Here is a 25038-nt window from a genome sequence, read left to right on the forward strand (position 1 = left end):
GGGGACATTTGATAAAGATGCCAGTAGGGCATCGAAATGTCATGTTTTTTTCCCTTTTTTAAGTTTTGATAAATAAAAGTTATCTTTTTTTTATCCAGCGAGTGCAGTCTTTAACTGGAAAACTGCATTACTACTGATCTTGCACCCTGGCTGTTGCAAAACTGAGCTGTTTATTATGAGTGCAAAATTACCTTAGGAACATTATATATATATATATATATATATATATATATATATATATATATATTCCAGGAAGAGACAGCACTCACTGAGCTTGTATAAAAAAACATAATTTATGCTTATCTGATAAATTTATTTCTCTTGTAGTGTATCCAGTCCACGGATCATCCATTACTTGTGGGATATTCTCCTTCCCAACAGGAAGTTGCAAGAGGATCACCCACAGCAGAGCTGCTATATAGCTCTTTTTATCCAGCGAGTGCAGTCTTTAATGGAAAACTATATACAGGGAGTGCAGAATTATTAGGCAAATGAGTATTTTGACCACATCATCCTCTTTATGCATGTTGTCTTACTCCAAGCTGTATAGGCTCGAAAGCCTACTACCAATTAAGCATATTAGGTGATGTGCATCTCTGTAATGAGAAGGGGTGTGGTCTAATGACATCAACACCCTATATCAGGTGTGCATAATTATTAGGCAACTTCCTTTCCTTTGGCAAAATGGGTCAAAAGAAGGACTTGACAGGCTCAGAAAAGTCAAAAATAGTGAGATATCTTGCAGAGGGATGCAGCACTCTTAAAATTTCAAAGCTTCTGAAGCGTGATCATCGAACAATCAAGCGTTTCATTCAAAATAGTCAACAGGGTCGCAAGAAGCGTGTGGAAAAACCAAGGCGCAAAATAACTGCCCATGAACTGAGAAAAGTCAAGCGTGCAGCTGCCAAGATGCCACTTGCCACCAGTTTGGCCATATTTCAGAGCTGCAACATCACTGGAGTGCCCAAAAGCACAAGGTGTGCAAAACTCAGAGACATGGCCAAGGTAAGAAAGGCTGAAAGACGACCACCACTGAACAAGACACACAAGCTGAAACGTCAAGACTGGGCCAAGAAATATCTCAAGACTGATTTTTCTAAGGTTTTATGGACTGATGAAATGAGAGTGAGTCTTGATGGGCCCGTGGCTGGATTGGTAAAGGGCAGAGAGCTCCAGTCCGACTCAGACGCCAGCAAGGTGGAGGTGGAGTACTGGTTTGGGCTGGTATCATCAAAGATGAGCTTGTGGGGCCTTTTCGGGTTGAGGATGGAGTCAAGCTCAACTCCCAGTCCTACTGCCAGTTTCTGGAAGACACCTTCTTCAAGCAGTGGTACAGGAAGAAGTCTGCATCCTTCAAGAAAAACATGATTTTCATGCAGGACAATGCTCCATCACACGCGTCCAAGTACTCCACAGCGTGGCAGGCAAGAAAGGGTATAAAAGAAGAAAATCTAATGACATGGCCTCCTTGTTCACCTGATCTGAACCCCATTGAGAACCTGTGGTCCATCATCAAATGTGAGATTTACAAGGAGGGAAAACAGTACACCTCTCTGAACAGTGTCTGGGAGGCTGTGGTTGCTGCTGCACGCAATGTTGATGGTGAACAGATCAAAACACTGACAGAATCCATGGATGGCAGGCTTTTGAGTGTCCTTGCAAAGAAAGGTGGCTATATTGGTCACTGATTTGTTTTTGTTTTGTTTTTGAATGTCAGAAATGTATATTTGTGAATGTTGAGATGTTATATTGGTTTCAATGGTAAAAATAAATAATTGAAATGGGTATATATTTGTTTTTTGTTAAGTTGCCTAATAATTATGCACAGTAATAGTCACCTGCACACACAGATATCCCCCTAAAATAGCTATAACTAAAAACAAACTAAAAACTACTTCCAAAACTATTCAGCTTTGATATTAATGAGTTTTTTGGGTTCATTGAGAACATGGTTGATGTTCAATAATAAAATGAATCCTCAAAAATACAACTTGCCCAATAATTCTGCACTCCCTATATATATATATATATATATATATATATATATATATATATATATATATATATATATATATATATATATATATATATATATATATATATATATATATATATATATATATATATATATATTATATATAAGCATTTAGGGCAGTAATCCACTGCCTCCTTTTTCCAATTGGCAACCTGCCATTCTCATTCACATTTAAATGTTGAGCATTATGTCCTTCTAAGTCAGATTTTTTTATTTATTTATAATAGTATACTTACTGTACTAACCTGAGTAGGCTTAGTAACCTACTAGTGTCTTGAACACTACTCCTGTGTTGATTTCCCACTAGACTCTTAAATGTATGTTTCCATGTAGTACACCAGTATCGAATGTATGTTCCCATGTAGTACACCAGTATCGAATGTATGTTCCCAGTATCAAATGTATGGTCCCATGTAGTACACCAGTATTGAATGTATGTTCCCATGTAGTACACCAGTATCGAATGTATGTTCCCAGTATCGAATGTATGTTCCCATGTAGTACACCAGTAAAGAATGTATGTTCCCATGTAGTACACCAGTATCGAATGTATGTTCCCATGTAGTACACCAGTATCGAATGTATGATCCCATGTAGTACACCAGTATTGAATGTATGATCCCATGTAGTACACCAGTATCGAATGTATGTTCCCATGTAGTACACCAGTATCGAATGTATGTTCCCATGTAGTACTCCAGTATCGAATGTATGGTCCCATTTAATACACCAGTATCGAATGTATGTTCCCATGTAGTACACCAGTATCGAATGTATGTTCCCATGTAGTACACCAGTATCGAATGTATGTTCCCATGTAGTACACCAGTATCGAATGTATGTTCCCATGTAGTACACCAGTATTGAATGTTATGTTCCCATGTAGTACACCAGTATCGAATGTATGTTCCCATGTAGTACACCAGTATCGAATGTATGTTCCCATGTAGTACACCAGTATCAAATGTTATGTTCCCATGTAGTACACCAGTATCAAATGTATGGTCATATGTAGTACACCAGTATCGAATGTATGGTCCCATGTAGTACACCAGTATTGAATGTATGGTCCCATGTAGTACACCAGTATCGAATGTATGGTCCCATGTAGTACACCAGTATCGAATGTATGGTCCCATGTAGTACACCAGTATCGAATGTATGTTCCCATGTAGTACACCAGTATCGAATGTATGGTCCCATGTAGTACACCAGTATCGAATGTATGTTCCCATGTAGTACACCAGTATCGAATGTATGTTCCCATGTAGTACACTAGTATCGAATGTATGTTCCCATGTAGTACACCAGTATCGGATCTATATTTAGGCAGTATAACAGTTTGAAGAGGATACTTTAGTAATACACAAGCACTTATTCAGACAGCAGGAAAAAAACAGCTGTAACAGTAGAGCCTTTAGCACTTTACACAAGTCTAACACAGGAGTTGTGACAATGGAAAGTATACAATTGTAAGTTTTAAAAAATACTCAAACATGGTCCAGCTCCTAAGCTTACATTCCTGCTTTTCAAATAAATATACCAAGAGAACAAAGAAAAATTGATAATAGGAATATATTAGAAAGTTGCTTAAAATTAAAAGTTGGGTTTCATATCCCTTTAATAATGTAGGGACTTTTATTTCCCTTTACTATTGATGGGAGCGCTAGCATTGTTTACTTTGCATACAGTTTTTCTTTTAACAACTAGTCCGACAACTTACATGTTTACTTATATATGAAATGTCAGTGTCGGTGTGACCTTTGATTCCTTTTAATACATTTCCAGACAGAATATAGTTGTTTACTTTGTATTATTTTCCAAGAGCTTTAATAAAGTTTGTTGCTAGACTTGCTCAAACAGTTTTTGGAGACGTAGCTTTTACCCTTAAAGAGACATTTAGGAAATGTGTAAAATAAAAAAAAATAAAAAAACCAACTACTTTGAACCTTTTAAATTGAAATCCTTTCCATGAGCGCATATATCTAATGTTATAGTTCTAACATTGTCACAAACACTGGTGCCATATAATGTTCAAGATATAAGCAGGTTAATAAGACTACATGTGTTCAGCAAAGTATACCTAGAGACAGACGTAAAGACGTGGCTCTCTCTATAGGTTACTTGTACAACATTATTACAAGTTCTACTGCCATAAAGTGCTTAAGACACGTGCATGCTTCTGGGGTTAGCTCTGTGCACTCTATTAAAGGACCAGTCAACACATTAGATTTGCATAATCAACAAATGCAAGATAACAAGACAATGCAATAGCACTTAGTCTGAACTTCAAATGAGTAGTAGATTTTTTTATAACAAATTTCAAAGTTATGTATATTTCCACTCCCCTTGTACCATGTGATAGCAATCAGCCAATCACAAATGCATATACGTATAGTCTATGAATTCTTGCACATGCTCAGTAGGATCTGGTGACTCAAAAAGTGTAAATATAAAAGGCTGTGCACATTTTTTTTTAATGGAAGTAAATTGGAAAGTTGTTTAAAATTACATGCTGTTTCTGAATCATGAAAATTTAATTTAACCTGAGTGTCCCTTTAATAATGTGCAACGCAAAGTTTCAAAAAAAGTTACCAAGAGAAAGTGATAAAGATTTTTTTTGTGTGTGTGTGTTTTTTAAACTGTATGATTCAACTGATTCATGAATTTTGAGCTCCATGTTTCTTTAAAGTGCCATAAAACATGTTGAGATCTGTGTATATGCTGAAAAGGGCTAATTAAGTAAAATAGTTTGCATAAACAAATTGTTTAAAAATTGCTGGCAAGTATTTTAAAATAATTTTTAAGCAAAATTACTTACATAGCTATGCTGTCTGGAGAGGTCTGGTCCATCCCCCTTATCCGTGTTTAGCATCAGAAACACAGGCATTGTATTTCACAGCAGCTTATTTGCTTCTAGACATGCTCCAGCAGATAATGAGTGTGTACTTCTGCATTCTACCAAAAGCAAAGGTAGATATAGATACAGCCATAGAAAGAAATGTGTGGGGGGAGTTAGGGCTGTACAATTTGGAAACTTAATAGAAAGGGTTAATGGTGAGGCACTGCATTATAAATTTGCAGGTCAAGTAATATATTATTTTTTTAATATCTATCCAAACTTGTTTTATGTCCCTTTAAACAGATATGAAACCCAACCATTTTCTTTTGTGATTCAGAAAGGGCATAAAATGTTGTTTTTTAAAAACGTTTCCACTTTACTTCTATTATCAAATTTGCTTTGTTCCCATTGTATTCTTTGTTGAGGAGATACCCGGGTAGGTGTCTGGGGCACTACATGGCAGGAAATAGTGCTTTCATCTAGTGCCCTTGGTAATGGGTACCATTCTTGCAAAACTGCTGCTATATAGTGCTCTAGACGTACGCTCCTGAACTTAAGTCCCTTCTTTCAACAAAAGATGCTAAAGTACAAAGAAAATGTAATAATAGAAGTACAGTAAATTAGAAGGTTCTTTTAAATTGCATGCGCTGTCTAAATCATGAAAGAAATGTTGGGTTTAATGTCCCTTTAAACCCTACTCTTACAGTACAAATATCAAATCTATAAAATAATTACAGGGTAAATATTGTTCCCAGGAAAGACATGGTGCGTCACAGTATTGTAGTGGTATTGGGATATATTGCAGCCCTTTAGTCTAAATAAGTCTAACCGCAGCAACTGTTTCTCCTAAACAATAGGCAAAAAATATATCTATTTGTTCTTGTTACCGATAACTCTAACATTATACATTTCTTGATAAAGGTGTGTTCTATATTCATGTTGCTAAAACTTGTAGTTATTAAAGGGCCAGAAAAGTCAAAATTAAACGTTCATGGTTCAGTTAGAGCATAAACAACTTTACAATATACTTCTATTAGTTGAAAAGCATACCTACGTAGGCTCAGGACCACCAAATCACTACTGAGAGCTAGCTGCTGAGTGGTGGCTGCACATAAATGCCTCTTGTTATTAGGACACCAATTTGTTCAGCTAGCTCCCTGTAGTGCATTGCTGCTCCTTCAACAAAGTGCCCCTTTAACTATTGTCCGAATACACTAAAATTATAGTGTTTCCTACAATGTATTTTGTTTATGTTTTCAGGTTTAATAAGTATTTTATATATATCAGATTTATGTAGGTCACACTAAAAACTTATATTCGTGCCATGTTAACTTTGGTTATAAAACAAGCTTTATAGATTTAAAATTATTTTTAAGCAATGTTGTGCATAATTTTTATACTTTTTTGCCCATATGTCATTAACATCTTCTATTTGTTATCCGCAGAATCGTTGTATCACCAAGCTGGGGTGTTGCTGAAGATAACATCCTTGGCACCATGGCAACTGGGGATAAAGTTGCCATATTAACTGAGGATGAGGAAGAACAGAAGAGAAAGTATGTCCTTGCTGATCCTTTTAATGGCATCTCTGTGGAGCATAACCAAGATAGGCCCAATGAAGCTTCCCAAGAGCTTCCGCAAATGCCTAGTTCAGACCCAGATATGGACTGGCTAGAAAAACACTGTGTTAAAATCAATAATGACCTTCTCATTTCTAAAGTCTTCTATTTCTTCTTTTACTCTGCATATGGATCCCTCTATCCACTTCTGCCTGTATATTATAAACAGTTGGGCATGACTCCTACCCAGAGTGGATTGCTAGTAGGCATTAGATATTTTATTGAGTTCTGCAGTGCCCCGTTCTGGGGCGTGATAGCTGACCGTTTTAAAAAAGGAAAGATAGTTTTACTCTTCTCAGTTTTATGTTGGGTTTTATTCAATTTAGGGATCGGGTTTGTGAAACCAGCTGGATTAATGTGTGTGCTCAAGAATCCAGTACCTTTGCAGCCAACTAACTCAAGCTTACCGTTGACTACAAAGCTGCCACTTACCTCTACACAAAGTATCACCGTAGCAAAACGGAAAAGAGATCTAAATTTGGAACAAACTCTTACATGGGAAGCTGATTCGCCCACTAACTCTGAATTAACATTTGATAATGAAGAGTTAATGTTGTTACACCGCTTGGTTCGAGATGCACAGAATGACAGCATTAATAACCAAACTGGGAAAGAATCTACCACTTCTGTAATAACAACGTCCTTAGTCACTACCACCACCACCACATCCCAGAGTCCCCCTGCTGATTTGTACAGCTTGGTATCTGATCCAGAGGATGTAGAAACAATATTCCTTTTGATCTTGTTGGTTGTTATTATTGGAGAGTTTTTTAGTGCCCCGGCAGTGACTATTGTGGACACAGTGACACTTCAATACTTGGGAAAGCACAGGGATCGTTATGGTTTGCAAAGGATGTGGGGCTCCCTTGGATGGGGGTTAGCCATGTTGTCTGTGGGTATTGGAATTGACCACACTAGCATAGAAGTGTTAATCACTGGTGCTGGCTGCAAAGCTCCTGAGTATAAAAACTACCGCATTGCCTTTATTGTATTTGGTGTCCTGATGTCCGTAGCACTTATAGTTTCTACACAGTTTCGTTTCTACTACCATCACTTAAAACAAGAAGAAGATAGAAGGGATGACGTAGAGATTTCACCAGTGGAAACCAATTCTCAACTTGAGTCTCCACAAAGTCAGAACGGAGCTAGAGAACAAGAGGACATAAACCAACACTTTAAGTTTCGTGATCTGGTTAAGATGTTTTTCACTGTGCAGTATGGATCGGTCCTCTTTGTGGCCTGGTTCATGGGGTTTGGCTATGGATATGTGTTCACCTTTTTATTCTGGCATCTAGAGGATCTTAATGGAACCACAACTCTTTTTGGGGTCTGCTCTGTATTGAGTCACGTGTCAGAGCTCACTGCTTACTTCTTCAGTCACAAGCTGATTGAGCTGGTTGGTCACATCAGGTAAGCAATTCTTTTATATATTTGGTGCTTCAAAAGATTTACATTAGACGGACAACATTAACTGATTAACAATAAATAATAAAAACCTGCAGGTGGTGTTAGGTAGCATCTATGCCCAAAAGATATTACAGTTATGGTGTTGTTTGTAAAATATTATGGATTTAATTTTGCTTTTCAGACGCTGAAAAGTGTGATGGCATATAATGTAAGACCCAATATTATGCTTATGCTGAAATATCTTTCTGAATAAGAAACATTTCTCTTGTTAAGTGTGTTCAGTCCACGGGTCATCCATTACTTATGGGATATATTCTCCTTCCCAACAGGAAGTTGCAAGAGGATCACCCAAGCAGAGCTGCTATATAGCTCCTCCCCTCACATGTCATATCCAGTCATTCTCTTGCAACCCTCAACAAAGAAGGTCGCGAGAGGAGCTGGAGTTTTTACTTAACTATTCTTCAATCAAAAGTTTGTTATTTTAAATGGCACCGGAGTGTGCTGTTTTTCTATCTCAGGCAGTATTTGGAAGAAGAAACTGCCTGCGTTTTTTTTCTATGATCTTAGCAGGCGTAACTAAGATCCACTGGCTGTTCTCGACATTCTGAGGAGTGGGGTAACTTCAGAAACTGGGAATAGCATGCGGGGTCCTCCGCAAATGAGGTATGTGCAGTACTTTATTTTCTGGGAATGGAATTGACTAAGAAAATACTGCTGTTACCGTATGATGTAAGTACAGCCTTAAATGCAGTAGTGGCAACTGGTATCAGGCTGATAAATGTATGCGCAGTAGAGTTATTTTCTAGGGACTAGAATTTGACTGAGAAAATACTGTTAAAACTGAAATAATACTTAAGCCTTATCTGCAGTGGTAGCGACTGGTAGCAGGCTTAGTGATAACTTTGCATGACATTGGAAAATGTTATTTTTTAATAAAACGTTTACTGGCATGTTATTCGTTTTTGTGAGGTACTTTGGTGATAAATCTCTTTGGGCATGATTTTTTTCCACATAGCTGACATATATTTTCTGCATGGAAACCGTTATATCAGGGCTCCCACTGTTGTGATAGGAGTGGGAGGGACCTTGTTTTAGCGCCTTGTTGCGCAGTTAAAATTCTAGCACAGTCTTCCTGCTTCTTCATCTTTGATCCAGGACGTCTCAAGAGAGTACAGGGGTCTGCAAAAGTCATTTTTGAGGGAGGTAATCAGTCACAGCAGATCTGTGACAGTGTGCTTGACTGTGATTAAAAGCGTTAAATCTTAATTGATATCCGTTTTATCCGTTTTGGGTATTGAGGGGTTAATCATCCTATTGCTAATGGGTGCAATCCTCTGCTGATTTTACACTTCTTGTTAAGAATTGTTTTAATTCTATCTGTATTTTTAAAGCGCTGCAGCGTTTTTTATATTGCTTGTAAACTTATTGAAAGTGATTTCCAAGCTTGCTAGTTTCATTGCTAAAACTGTTTAAACATGTCTGATTCAGAGGAAACTGTCTGTTCATCATGTTCAAAAGCCAATGTGGAGCCCAATAGAACGATGTGTACCAATTGTATTGATATTGCTTTGAATAAAAGTCAATCTTTACCGATAGAGAAACTTTCACCAGACAACGAGGGGGAAGTTATGCCGACTAACTCTCCTCACGTGTCCGTACCTGCGTCTCCCGCTCGGGAGATGCGTAGAATTGAGACGCCTAGTACATCTAGGCCCTTACAAATCACTTTACATGATATGGCTAATGTTATGAAAGAAGTATTATATAATATGCACGAATTGAGAGGCAAGCGCGATAGCTCTGGGTTAAGGACAGAGCGCGCTGATGACACGAGAGCCATGTCTGATACTGCGTCACAATTTGCAGAACATGAGGACGGTGAGCTTCATTCTGTCGGTGACGGTTCTGATCCGGGGAGACCGGATTCAGAAATTTCAAATTTTAAATTTAAGCTTGAGAACCTCCGTGTGTTACTAGGGGAGGTATTAGCGGCTCTGAACAATTGCGACACGGTGGCAATCCCAGAGAAATTATGTAGGTTGGATAGATACTATGCAGTACCGGTGTGTACTGACGTCTTTCCTATACCAAAAAGACTTACAGAAATTATTAGTAAGGAGTGGGATAGACCCGGTGTGCCTTTTCCCCCTCCCCCGATATTCAGAAAAATGTTTCCTATAGACGCCACCACACGAGACTTATGGCAGACGGTCCCTAAGGTGGAGGGAGCAGTTTCTACTTTGGCCAAGCGTACCACTATCCCGGTGGAGGATAGCTGTGCTTTCTCAGATCCAATGGATAAAAAGTTAGAGGGTTATCTTAAGAAAATGTTTGTTCAACAGGGTTTTATTTTGCAGCCTCTTGCATGCATTGCGCCTGTCACGGCTGCAGCGGCATTCTGGTTTGAGTCTCTGGAAGAGGCGATTCGCACAGAGCCATTGGATGAGGCTTTGCGCAGAGTTAGAACCCTTAAGCAAGCTAATGCGTTTGTTTCAGATGCCGTAGTACATCTAACCAAACTTACAGCTAAAAATTCCGGATTCGCCATACAGGCGCGCAGGGCGCTCTGGCTTAAATCCTGGTCAGCGGATGTAACTTCCAAGTCTAAGCTACTTAACATTCCTTTCAAAGGGCAGACCTTATTCGGGCCCGGCTTGAAGGAAATTATTGCTGACATTACGGGAGGTAAGGGCCACGCCCTTCCTCAGGACAGAGCCAAGCCAAAGGCCAAACAGTCTAATTTTCGTGCCTTTCGTAACTTCAAGGCAGGAGCAGCATCAACTTCCTCCGCTCCAAAACAGGAAGGAACTGCTGCTCGTTACAGACAGGGTTGGAAAGGCAACCAGTCATGGAACAAGGGCAAGCAGGCCAGAAAGCCCACTTCCGCCCCTAAGACAGCATGAAGACAGGGCCCCCTATCCGGAGACGGATTTAGTGGGGGGCAGACTTTCTCTCTTCGCCCAGGCTTGGGCAAGAGATGTGCAGGATCCCTGGACGTTGAAGATTATATCTCAGGGATACCTTCTGGATTTCAAAACCTCTCCTCCACAAGGGAGGTTCCATCTTTCGAGGTTATCAACAAACCTAGTAAAGAGAGAGGCATTTCTACAATGTGTACGAGACCTCTTAATCATGGGAGTGATCCACTCAGTTCCGTGATCGGAACAGGGACAAGGATTTTACTCAAATCTATTTGTGGTTCCCAAAAAAGAGGGAACCTTCAGGCCAATCTTGGACTTAAAGATCTTAAACAAATTCCTAAGGGTACCATCGTTCAAGATGGAAACTATTCGAACCATCCTACCCATGATCCAAGAGGGTCAATACATGACCACAGTGGACTTAAAGGATGCTTACCTTCACATACCGATTCACAAAGATCATTATCGGTACCTAAGGTTTGCCTTTCTAGACAGGCATTACCAGTTTGTGGCTCTTCCCTTTGGGTTAGCCACGGTCCCGAGAATTTTTACGAAGGTTCTGGGCTCACTTCTGGCGGTACTAAGACCACGAGGCATAGCGGTGGCTCCGTACCTAGACGACATTCTGATACAAGCGTCAAGTTTTCAGAATGCAAAGTCTCATACAGAGATAGTTCTTGCATTTCTGAGGTCGCATGGGTGGAAAGTGAACGTGGAAAAGAGTTCTCTGTTACCACTCACAAGGGTCCCTTTTCTAGGGACTCTTATAGATTCTGTAGAGATGAAGATTTACCTGACGGAGTCCAGGTTATCAAAGATTCTCAATGCTTGCCGTGTCCTTCATTCCATTCCAAGCCCATCAGTAGCTCAGTGCATGGAGGTAATCGGCTTAATGGTCGTGGCAATGGACATAGTGCCATTTGCGCGCCTGCATCTCAGACCGCTGCAACTATGCATGCTCAGTCAATGGAACGGGGATTACTCGGATCTATCCCCTTTGCTAAATCTGGACCAGGAGACCAGAGATTCTCTTCTCTGGTGGCTGTCACCGGTTCATCTGTCCAAAGAAATGACCTTTCGCAGACCAGATTGGACGATTGTAACAACGGATGCCAGCCTTCTAGGCTGGGGAGCAGTCTGGAATTCCCTGAAAGCTCAGGGTTCGTGGACTCAGGAGGAGAAACTCCTTCCAATAAACATTCTAGAATTAAGAGCAATATTCAATGCTCTTCTAGCTTGGCCTCAGTTAGCAAGACTGAGGTTCATCAGATTTCAGTCGGACAATATCACGACTGTGGCTTACATCAATCATCAAGGGGGAACCAGGAGTTCCCTAGCGATGTTGGAAGTCTCGAAGATAATTCGCTGGGCAGAGTTTCACTCTTGCCACCTGTCAGCGATTTACATCCCAGGCGTAGAGAACTGGGAGGCGGATTTTCTAAGTCGCCAGAATTTTCATCCGGGAGAGTGGGAACTTCACCCGGAGGTATTTGCTCAACTGATTCGTCGTTGGGGCGAACCGGATCTGGATCTCATGGCATCTCGCCAGAACGCGAAGCTTCCTTGTTACGGATCCAGGTCCAGGGACCCGGGAGCGGTGCTGGTAGATGCATTAGCAGCCCTTTTTGGTTTTCAACATAGCTTATGTGTTTCCACCATTTCCGTTGCTACCTCGACTGATTGCCAGGATCAAACAGGAGAGGGCATCGGTAATTCTGATAGCCCTGCGTGGCCTCGCAGGACCTGGTATGCAGACCTAGTGAACATGTCGTCCTGTCCATCATGGTCTCTTCCTCTGAGGCAGGACCTTCTACTTCAGGGTCCTTTCAACCATCCAAACCTAATTTCTCTGAGGCTGACTGCCTGGAAATTGAACGCTTGATTCTATCAAAGCGTGGGTTTTCGGATTCGGTTATTGATACATTAATACAGGCTCGGAAACCTGTGACCAGAAAAATTTACCACAAGATATGGCGTAAATATTTATATTGGTGCGGAACCAAGAGTTACTCATGGAGTAAGGTTAGGATACCTAGGATATTGGCTTTTCTACAAGAGGGTTTAGAAAAGGGTTTATCCGCTAGTTCGCTAAAGGGACAGATTTCAGCTCTGTCTATTCTTTTACACAAACGTCTGGCAGAGAATCCAGACGTCCAGGCCTTTTATCAGGCTTTGGCTAGAATTAAGCCTGTGTTTAAAGCTGTTGCTCCTCCGTGGAGCTTAAACTTGGTTCTTAAAGTTCTTCAGGGTGTTCCGTTTGAACCCCTTCATTCCATTGATATTAAGCTTTTATCTTGGAAGGTTTTGTTTTTGATGGCTATTTCCTCGGCTCGAAGAGTCTCTGAGTTATCTGACTTACATTGTGATTCTCCTTATCTGATCTTTCATTCAGACAAGGTAGTACTGCGTACTAAACCTGGGTTTTTGCCTAAGGTTGTTTCTAACAGGAATATCAATCAAGAGATTGTTGTTCCATCATTATGTCCTAATCCTTCTTCAAGGAAGGAACGTCTTTTGCATAATCTAGACGTGGTCCGTGCTCTGAAGTTCTACTTACAGGCAACTAAAGATTTTAGACAAACTTCTTCTCTGTTTGTCGTTTACTCTGGACAGAGGAGAGGTCAAAAGGCTTCGGCTACCTCTCTCTCTTTTTGGCTTCGTAGCATAATACGTTTAGCCTATGAGACTGCTGGACAGCAGCCTCCTGAAAGAATTACAGCTCATTCCACTAGAGCTGTGGCTTCCACCTGGGCCTTTAAGAATGAGGCCTCTGTTGAACAGATTTGCAAGGCTGCAACTTGGTCTTCACTTCATACTTTTTCCAAATTTTACAAATTTGACACTTTCGCTTCTTCAGAGGCTGGTTTTGGGAGAAAGGTTCTACAGGCAGTGGTTCCTTCTGTTTAATGTTCCTGCCTTGTCCCTCCCATCATCCGTGTACTTAGCTTTGGTATGGGTATCCCATAAGTAATGGATGACCCGTGGACTGAACACACTTAACAAGAGAAAACATAATTTATGCTTACCTGATAAATTTATTTCTCTTGTAGTGTGTTCAGTCCACGGCCCGCCCTGTCTTTTTAAGGCAGGTTCTAAATTTTAAAATTATAACTCTAGTCACCACTGCACCCTATGGTTTCTCCTTTCTCGTCTTGTTTCGGTCGAATGACTGGATATGACATGTGAGGGGAGGAGCTATATAGCAGCTCTGCTTGGGTGATCCTCTTGCAACTTCCTGTTGGGAAGGAGAATATATCCCATAAGTAATGGATGACCCGTGGACTGAACACACTACAAGAGAAATAAATTTATCAGGTAAGCATAAATTATGTTTTTCATAAGTTTTAACATTGCATTCTAAAGGTGTTTGGAATACAGAAGAGGCTCAAAAACAAAACAGCCATACTTTGAGAGGAGAGACACAAAAATACAAAGATAGAAAGGTGGAGAGGTACAAAGCATTTCTACAACTAAGGGGCGAAAAGTTAGAAAATTCTTAAAGGGATAGTAAAGTCCAAATTAAAGTTTTATGATTCAGATAGGGCATGTAATTTTAAACAACTTTCTAATTTACTTTTATCACCAAATTTGCTTTGTTCTTTTGTTATTCTTAGTTGAAAGCTAAGCTAGGTAGGTTCATATGCTAATTTATAAGCCCTTGAAGGCAGCCTCTTATATGAATGCATTTGACAGTTTTTTTTTCACAGCTAGAGGGCATTAGTTCATGTGTTTCATATAGATAACATTGTGCTCATGCACGTGAAGTTATTAAAGAGTGAGCACTAGTTGCCTGACATGCAAGTCTGTCAAAAGATCTGAGATAAGAATGCAGTCAGCAGGAGCTTAGATACAAGGTAATTATTACAGAGGTAACAGTTCTATAACAGTTTTATGCAAAACTGGGGAATGGTAAATAAAGGGGTTATCTATCTTTTTAAACAATAACATTTTTGGTGTTTACTATCCCTTTAAGCTTATCAGTAATCCTTAATTATAGTGAAGTGATAAAATGTGTAAGTTGTAGGAAGACTACAAGTAACATTTTATTATACATTAAAGGGCCATAATAATGAGAAATGTCATGCTCTAATTTGTTAGAACAAGTTATTGTTAAGACTAGTGACACCCTATCTCTACTGGTCACCCAGTCAGCAGCAGTAGTTGCATATTTGAATCATGTTACTACAGCTGGTGATTGAGCCAGCGGCAGTTTCCACTTGATACCAGCAGTGCTCTGCAGCTCTAGAATATGTTTAACCCATTTGCAGGGGTTAAAAACACAGGGCCGATTATCTAAAGCTCTCCGAGATTATCTTAGATGTATCCTCACTATTATGAGGTCCTCTCAACGATTTTTACAAAGGTAAATATTAGCTTGAGAGCTGTTTATCTCACTCTGGAGGTTCTCAGTGTAAAGGAGAGACAGATACATTACAATATAATGCTCAAAAACATCCCCCAAAGATTGTGTGTGATTTTTTTCTCTATGCCAGAGAGTTTTTTTCATCATAGGGCCCATGGAATTGGGGTGATGCTAGTGTTAAAATTACATTCTAACAAATTAGACAATGTTGTTTTTTCATTATTATGGATCTAACATCTTGAGTTGCTGCTGAGATGTTGGAGTAATACAAGTTACTTTGGAAAGTGCTGCTCAAATTCTGGGCGGAACTGTTGATTCTTCCTGCTGCATTTTTTATTACAGGGGATTTTCTTCATGTATTACTATACAGTCATCCTTTCTATGCATTTCTATGGCTCTTTGCCCCTGCTAATTAGTTGCTTCCTCTCACTTTAGCTTGTATTAAAATTGGCCAGTATGGTACTATAAATTAACAAGACGAAGGCTGTGATGATTCTGTTTGGGGAAACCCTGTTTTTTTATTTCTTTGTAACTGCACAAAACTTTCTATTTGACAATAATTAAATGTTATACCTACTGCTAGTATGTGTGTGTGTGTGTGTGTGTATGGTGCTACTAGAGTTTAATTTTGCTGGGCTGTTGTATATTAATCCCCATATTTCAGGTCCTTGTAACTTTAGATTGTGTGAACAAACTTCTTTCAAATGTGGACATTTTGTGGACATCCATAGTGACAGGAAATGCTTTAAAATTGTCATAAATTACTTAAAGGGACAATCTAGTCAAAATTAAACTTTCATGATTTAGATAGGTAATCTCATTTTAAACAACTTTCCAATTCACTTTTATCATCAAATTTGCTTTGTTCTCTTGGTATTCTTGGTTGAAAGCTAAACCTAGGCAGGCTCACATGCTAATTTCTAAAACTTTGAAGGCCACCCCTTATTTCAATGCTTTTTGTAGTTTTTCACAGCTAGAGGGTGCAATTTCATGTGTTTGATATAGATAACACTGTGACCATGCCCTGAATTTACAAGTGAGAGGGCACTGATTGGCTAAATGAAAGTCTGACAAAACAACTGAAATAAGGGGGCAGTTTGCAAAGGCTTTGATACAAGGTAATCTAACAGGTATAATAATATAACCATGTTAGTTATGCAAAACAGGGGAATGGGTAATAAAGGGATTATATATCTTTTTAAACAATAACAATTCTGGAGTAGACTGTCCCTTTAAGTATTCTTGGTGTTTGAAAAGCAAACATATTTTATAGTCTAGTTGATGATTTTTATTAGTTTGGTTAAAACCAATCAATAGTTGATGAGATATAAAGATTTCTTAAACACCTCAAAATATTAACATAAATTGTTTAGTTACATATAGTAAAACAACTAATTTTATTCTGAATATTGTAGGATTTCCAATTCATGTTAAACATTGAAGTGCAGACACAGCTTATTCCACACAGTCATTAATTGCACACTAGTAAGCTGTTTATAACCATTCCTAATTGGCCTCAGCAGAAAAGGTAACCTAAGTTACAATATGGCGGCACCCAGTGCTTTATGGACATTAAAGGATTACAAAATAATAGTTTTCTTCTGTTAAGTGTGATCAGTCCACGGGTCATCATTACTTGTGGGATATTAACTGCTCCCCTACAGGAAGTGCAAGAGGATTCACCCAGCAGAGTTGCTATATAGCTCCTCCCCTCTACGTCACCCCCAGTCATTCTCTTGCACCCAACGACTAGATAGGATGTGTGAGAGGACTATGGTGATATATTTAGTTTTTATATCTTCAATCAAAAGTTTGTTATTTTATAATAGCACCGGAGTGTGTTATTCCTTCTCTGGTAGAATTTGAAGAAGAATCTACCTGAGTTTTTCTATGATTTTAGCCGGAGTAGTTAAGATCATATTGCTGTTTCTCGGCCATCTGAGGAGAGGTAAACTTCAGATCAGGGGACAGCAGGCAGATTAATCTGCAAAGAGGTATGTAGCAGTTTATTATTTTCTGACATGGAATTGATGAGAAAATCCTGCCATACCGTTATAATGTAAACTCAGCCTTGAATGCAGTAGATGTAGCTGATATCAGGCTGTCATGTATGTATATTTTACACTTCAGTTTTCTGGGAAATGGTACTTCTCTGGCTTTTAAACTGTATACATAGACTTAACCTATTTTGCAGGGACTTGCAATAGGTTTTAAATGACAATTAATTATTGAGGTAAAACGTTTTTTTGCTGGCATGTAAAAACGTTTTTTTCTCTGAGGTACTGGGTGAAAAAATGTTTTGGGCACTTTTTTTCCACTTGGCAATAGTTTTGATTTAAATTAGAGCAGTTCACTGATCCCTCTCACTGTTATGTGTGTGGGGGAGGGGCCATTTTGGTGCTTTCACTATGCATCAGAAAAACTCAGTCAGAGGTTCATTTTCTTCCTGCATGATCCGGTTCATCTCTACAGAGTTCAGGGATCTCAAGAGTCTTTTTTGAGGGAAGTAATCATTCACAGCAGAGCTGTGCTGATTGTATTGACTGTGATATAAAAAACGTTTATTTGTGTATTTTTTTTTTTCTGCTGCCTGGGTTAGTTATCATTTGCTGAGGGGAACAATCCTTTGCTAAAACTGTATATTCTGACAAAGATTGATGCTATAACTTAATTATTTTATATGTTATAATATTTTCTGTGCTTCTTAAAGGCACAGTTCGTTTTCATATTATTTGTAAATTACTTTGAAAAGTATTTCCAAGTTGCTGTTTATTTGCTAGTGTGTTAAACATGTCTGATTCAGAGGAATATCTCTGTGCTATATGTGTTAATGCCAAAGTGGAGCCCAATAGAAATTTATGTACTAAATGTATTGATGCTACTTTAAAAAATAGTCAATCTGTACAAATTGAACATATTTCACCAAACAACGAGGGGAGAGTTATGCCGACTAACTCGCCTCACGTGTCAGTACCTGCATCTCCCGCTCAGGAGGTGCGTGATATTGTAGCGCCGAGTGCATCTGGGCGGCCATTACAAATCACATTACAAGATATGGCTACTGTTATGACTGAAGTTTTGGCTAAACTACCAGAACTAAGAGGTAAACGTGATCACTCTGGGATGAGAACAGAGTGCGCTGATAATGCAAGGGCCATGTCTGATACTGCGTCACAGTTTGCAGAACGTGAAGACGGAGAGCTTCATTCTGTGGGTGACGGTTCTGATCCAAATAAACTGGACTCAGACATTTCAAATTTTAAATTTAAGCTTGAGAACCTCCGTGTGTTACTAGGGGAGGTATTAGCGGCTCTGAATGATTGTAACACAGTTGCAATCCCAGAAAAAATGTGTAGGTTGGATAAATATTTTGCGGTACCGACGAGTACTGACGTTTTTCCTATACCTAAGAGACTTACTGACATTGTTACTAAGGAGTGGGATAGACCCGGTGTGCCTTTCTCACCCCCTCCTATATTCAGAAAAATGTTTCCAATAGACGCCGCCACACGGGACTTATGGCAAATGGTCCCTAAGGTGGAGGGAGCAGTTTCTACTTTAGCTAAGCGTACCACTATCCCAGTGGAGGATAGCTGTGCTTTTTCAGATCCAATGGATAAAAAATTAGAGGGTTACCTTAAGAAAATGTTTGTTCAACAAGGGTTTATATTGCAACCTCTTGCATGTATTGCGCCTGTCACGGCTGCAGCAGCATTTTGGTTTGAGTCTCTGGAAGAGACACTTCAATCATCCACACTAGATGACATCACACACAAACTTAAATTCCTTAAGTTAGCTAATTCATTTATTTCAGATGCCGTAGTACATTTAACTAAACTTGCGGCTAAAAATTCAGGATTCGCCATTCAGGCACGCAGAGCTCTGTGGCTAAAATCCTGGTCAGCTGATGTTACGTCTAAATCTAAATTGCTTAATATTCCTTTCAAAGGGCAGACCTTATTCGGGCCCGGCTTGAAAGAGATTATTGATGACATTACAGGAGGTAAAGGTCATGCCCTGCCTCAGGACAAGGCCAAAGCCAAGGCTAGACAGTCCAATTTTCGTTCCTTTCGTAATTTCAAAGCAGGAGCAGCATCAACTTCCTCTGCACCAAAACAGGAAGGAGCTGTTGCTCGCTACAGACAAGGCTGGAAACCTAACCAGTCCTGGAACAGGGGCAAACAGGCCAGAAAACCTGCTGCTGCCCCTAAGACAGCATGAATTGAGGGCCCCCGATCCGGAGGGCAGACTTTCCCTCTTCGCCCAGGCTTGGGCAAGAGATGTTCAGGATCCCTGGGCGTTAGAGATCATATCTCAGGGATACCTTCTGGACTTCAAATCCTCTCCCCCAAGAGGGAGATTTCATCTGTCAAGGTTGTCAACAAACCTAACAAAGAAGGAAGCGTTTCTACGCTGCGTACAAGATCTTTTATTAATGGGAGTGATCCATCCAGTTCCGCGGTTGGAACAAGGACAAGGGTTTTACTCAAATCTGTTTGTAGTTCCCAAAAAGAGGGAACCTTCAGGCCAATCTTGGATTTAAAGATCCTAAACAAATTCCTAAGAGTTCCATCGTTCAAGATGGAAACTATTCGAACAATTTTGCCCATGATCCAAGAGGGTCAGTACTTGACCACAGTGGATTTAAAGGATGCTTACCTTCACATACCGATTCACAGAAGTCATTACCGGTATCTAAGGTTTGCCTTTTTAGACAGGCATTACCAGTTTGTAGCTCTTCCATTCGGACTGGCTACGGCTCCAAGAATCTTCACAAAGGTTCTGGGCACTCTTCTGGCGGTACTAAGACCGCGAGGAATTTCAGTAGCTCCGTACTTAGACGACATACTGATACAAGCTTCAAGCTTTCAAACTGCCAAATCTCATACAGAGATAGTACTGGCATTTCTAAGGTCGCATGGATGGAAAGTGAACGAAGAGAAAAGTTCTCTCTTTCCACTCACAAGAGTTCCCTTCCTGGGGACTCTGATAGATTCTGTAGAAATGAAGATTTACCTGACAGAGGACAGGTTAACAAAACTTCAAAATGCATGCCGTGTCCTTCATTCCATTCAAGAGACCAGAAATTCTCTTCTATGGTGGCTTTATCGGCCACATCTGTCCAGGGGAATGCCATTCAGCAGGCCAGACTGGTCAATTGTAACAACAGACGCCAGCCTACTAGGTTGGGGCGCTGTCTGGAATTCTCTGAAGGCTCAGGGACTATGGAATCAGGAGGAGAGTCTTCTTCCAATAAACATTCTGGAATTGAGAGCAGTCCTCAATGCTCTTCTGGCTTGGCCCCAGTTAGCAACTCGGGGGTTCATCAGGTTCCAGTCGGACAACATCACGACTGTAGCTTATATCAACCATCAGGGAGGGACAAGAAGCTCCCTAGCAATGATGGAAGTATCGAAGATAATTCGCTGGGCAGAGTCTCACTCTTGCCACCTGTCTGCAATCCACATCCCGGGAGTGGAGAACTGGGAGGCGGATTTCTTAAGTCGTCAGACTTTTCATCCGGGGGAGTGGGAACTTCATCCAGAGGTCTTTGCCCAAATACTTCCACGTTGGGGCAAACCAGAGATAGATCTCATGGCGTCTCGACAGAACGCCAAGCTTCCGCGCTACGGGTCCAGATCCAGGGATCCGGGAGCGGTCCTGATAGATGCCTTGACAGCACCATGGACCTTCAGGATGGCTTATGTGTTTCCACCTTTCCCGATGCTTCCTCGATTGATTGCCAGAATCAAACAGGAGAAAGCATCAGTGATTCTAATAGCGCCTGCATGGCCACGCAGGACTTGGTATACAGATCTGGTGGACATGTCATTCTGTCCACCTTGGTCGTTACCTCTGAAACAGGAACTTCTGATTCAGGGTCCTTTCAAACATCAAAATCTAACTTCTCTGAAGCTGACTGCTTGGAAATTGAACGCTTGATCTTATCAAAGCGTGGTTTTTCTGAGTCAGTTATTGATACCTTAATACAGGCTAGGAAGCCTGTCACCAGAAAGATTTACCATAAAATATGGCGTAAATACCTATATTGGTGCGAATCCAAAGGTTACTCTTGGAGTAAGGTTAGGATTCCTAGGATATTGTCTTTTCTACAAGAAGGTTTAGAAAAGGGGTTATCCGCTAGTTCCTTAAAGGGACAGATCTCAGCTCTGTCCATTCTGTTACACAAGCGTCTGTCAGAAGTTCCAGACGTTCAGGCTTTTTGTCAGGCTTTGGCCAGGATTAAACCTGTGTTTAAAGCTGTGGCTCCACCATGGAGTTTAAACCTTGTTCTTAACGTTTTACAGGGTGTTCCGTTTGAACCCCTTCATTCCATTGATATAAAGTTGTTATCTTGGAAAGTTCTATTTTTAATGGCTATTTCCTCGGCTCGAAGAGTCTCTGAGTTATCAGCCTTACATTGTGATTCTCCTTATTTGATTTTTCACTCGGATAAGGTAGTTCTGCGTACTAAGCCTGGGTTCTTACCTAAGGTAGTCACTAACAGGAATATCAATCAGGAGATTGTTGTTCCATCCTTGTGCCCAAATCCTTCTTCGAGGAAGGAACGTCTTTTGCACAATCTGGATGTAGTTCGTGCCCTTAAATTTTATTTACAGGCAACTAAAGATTTTCGACAAACGTCTTCCCTGTTTGTCGTTTACTCTGGTCAGAGGAGAGGTCAAAAAGCTTCTGCTACCTCTCTCTCTTTTTGGCTTCGTAGCATAATTCGTTTAGCTTATGAGACTGCTGGACAGCAGCCTCCTGAAAGAATTACAGCTCATTCCACTAGAGCTGTGGCTTCCACTTGGGCCTTTAAGAATGAGGCCTCTGTTGAACAGATTTGCAAGGCTGCAACTTGGTCTTCGCTTCATACTTTTTCCAAATTTTACAAATTTGACACTTTTGCTTCCTCGGAGGCTATTTTTGGGAGAAAGGTTCTTCAGGCAGTGGTTCCTTCTGTATAAAGAGCCTGCCTATCCCTCCCGTCATCCGTGTACTTTTGCTTTGGTATTGGTATCCCACAAGTAATGATGACCCGTGGACTGATCACACTTAACAGAAGAAAACATAATTTATGCTTACCTGATAAATTCCTTTCTTCTGTAGTGTGATCAGTCCACGGCCCGCCCTGTTTTTTAAGGCAGGTAAATATTTTTTAAATTATACTCCAGTCACCACTACACCCTTGGCTTCTCCTTTCTCGTTGGTCCTTGGTCGAATGACTGGAGGTGACGTAGAGGGGAGGAGCTATATAGCAACTCTGCTGGGTGAATCCTCTTGCACTTCCTGTAGGGGAGCAGTTAATATCCCACAAGTAATGATGACCCGTGGACTGATCACACTACAGAAGAAAGGAATTTATCAGGTAAGCATAAATTATGTTTTTTGCACCCTATCTGAATATACTGGTCATCACATATGTATGTAAATAAACAAACGCACTAACTTTTACTTCCCAAAGCTGCTTCTTAAATATAAAAATATATATTTTATTTTTTCAAAATATGTCATCCCATACTGCCCTCTATTATGGGCTGTACAACCGGCAATGGCATCTTCCAAACGTATATGCTATTTACGCATATAATTATTTCCCGATATTGTCACCAAGTGCATGTGCAATTGGTCCGGCTCTCTTGCGCATGCGAAGATGGTATCATTGAAGTCCATGTGACTTTCCTAAAGTTACTGGAATAATGCATGCACAATTGTAAATCTAATCGACTGAATCAGTGCTCTTGCTATCAGTGACCGAATATTATGTTTAACAAAGCATGCTATTAGGTTTCTGTTGACTAAAGTAAACGCTTGTTTCTTTTGCAAGATGTACCGAGTCCACGGATTCATCCTAACTTGTGGGATATTGTCCTTCCTAACAGGAAGTAGCCAAGAGAGCACCACAGCAGAGCTGTCTATATAGCTCCCCCCTTAACTCCACCCCCCAGTCATTCTCTTTGCTGGCTCTAAGCAGGAAGGGTAAAGAGAAGAGGTTTTTAACTGCTAGTTTTTATTTTATCTTCAATCAAGAGTTTGTTATTTTAAATGGTACCGGTGTTGTACTATTTGCTCTCAGGCAGGATATAGATGAAGATTTCTGCCTGTAGGATGATGATCTTAGCATTTGTAACTAAGGTCCACTGCTGTTCCCACATGAGCTGAGGAGTACAGGAAAACTTCAGTGTGAAGAACGGTTCTTGCTATACAGCAATGAGGTATGTTCAGTCATTTTTTCTGCAGAGACTGTGTTAACTCAGAAAGGCTGACAGTATCCCCTTTAGGGGAAGGGTAAGCAGTAATCCTAGGGTTAAAAGGTTTTACTAGCTTGCATAAAGGGCTTATTTATTTTGGGCACTCAGTTTGTATGTGAAATTGGAAGGACAAACGTTTGGGTGTTATGTGAGTAACGTTTTTATTGGGACTTTTGCAGAGGGTTCATTTGGCTTATATTGGGGTTATTATAACCCACATGGCTTCAGGCAAGGTTTTTTTTTTTATTTGGATAGGTCCCAGCCACATCGAGTGTGGTGGGCGGGGCCTATTTTCGCTCCTCTGTTGTGCATTTAGTTCTACTGGCAAGCAACAAGAAACTTCTCCTGAGGCCCTGTTATTCACCCCGAGGGCCTAATCGAAGCTTTAATACCTTTCTATCATTCCCTAAGGGCAGGTAGGGCCACAGCAGAGCTGTGGCAAGGTGCTAATATGGGGTTTAAACCGGTTTTAGACATTTTGTGATCCGGTTTTGTTATTTGGGGGTGCATTGCTAATTTACTTGGGGTGCAATCCTCCTAAAGCTTAATCGGTACACTGTAAAAATTTCAGAAAATTTGAAGCTATTTTAACCTGTTTTGCAGTTTGTGCATGCCTTTTTTTTCTCTTAAAGGCACAGTACCGTTTTTTGAAAATTGTGTTTTTTTCATTAAATAAAGTGTTTTCCAAGCTTGCTTGTCTCATTACTAGCCTGTTTAACATGTCTGACATTGAGGAAATTCATTGCTCAATTTGTTTAGAAGCCATTGTGGAACCCCCTCTTAAAATGTGTCCCACTTGTACTATGTCTATAACTTGCAGACAACATATTTTGAGTTTGGCAATGGATGATTCTCAGATTGAAGGAAATCAGGTTTTGCCATCTAGTTCTCCCCAAGTGTCACAACCAGTAACGCCTGCACAAGCGACGCCAAGTACTTCTAGTGCGTCTAATTCTTTCACCTTGCAAGATATGGCCTCAGTTATGAATACTACCCTTACGGAGGTTTTATCTAAACTGCCAGGGTTGCAAGGGAAGCGCAGTAGCTCTGGGCTAAGAACACATGCTGAGCCTTCTGACACATTAGTTGCCGTATCCGATACTCCCTCACAATGTTCTGAAGTAGGGATGAGGGATTTGCTATCTGAGGGAGAGATTTCTGATTCAGGAAGATTACTCCCTCAGACAGATTCAGATATGACGGCATTTAAATTTAAGCTAGAACACCTCTGTTTATTTAGGGAGGTTTTAGCGACTCTGGATGATTGTGACCCTATTGTAGTTCCAGAGAAATTGTGTAAAATGGACAAATATTTAGAGGTTCCTGTCTACACTGATGTTTTTCCGGTCCCTAAGAGGATTTCGGACATTGTTACTAAGGAGTGGGATAGACCAGGTATTCCGTTTGCTCCCCCTCCTGTTTTTAAGAACATGTTTCCCATATCTGACACCATGAGGGACTCATGGCAAACGGTCCCTATAGTGGGGGGAGCTATTTCTACTTTGGCTAAGCGTACAACTATACCTATTGAAGACAGTTGTGCTTTCATAGATCCTATGGATAAAAAATTAGAAGGTCTCCTAAAGAAAATTTTTGTTC

At 40.3% G+C, this 25038-nt stretch overlaps 1 protein-coding gene across 2 annotated transcripts in view; it reads left to right on the forward strand.

The window, feature by feature from the left end:
- MFSD6 (major facilitator superfamily domain containing 6) overlaps positions 1–25038 on the forward strand; it is a 140325-nt gene that overhangs the window by 20062 nt on the left and 95225 nt on the right. For both annotated transcript variants that reach the window (XM_053698617.1, XM_053698618.1), the window contains exon 2: positions 6323–7906. In XM_053698617.1, coding sequence (XP_053554592.1) covers positions 6375–7906 — 1532 coding nt within the window. In that variant the 5' untranslated portion in view covers positions 6323–6374. The remainder of the gene's footprint in view (positions 1–6322; positions 7907–25038) is intronic.

The sequence above is a fragment of the Bombina bombina genome, chromosome 1, assembly GCF_027579735.1.
Source record: "Bombina bombina isolate aBomBom1 chromosome 1, aBomBom1.pri, whole genome shotgun sequence".
NCBI lineage: Eukaryota > Metazoa > Chordata > Amphibia > Anura > Bombinatoridae > Bombina > Bombina bombina.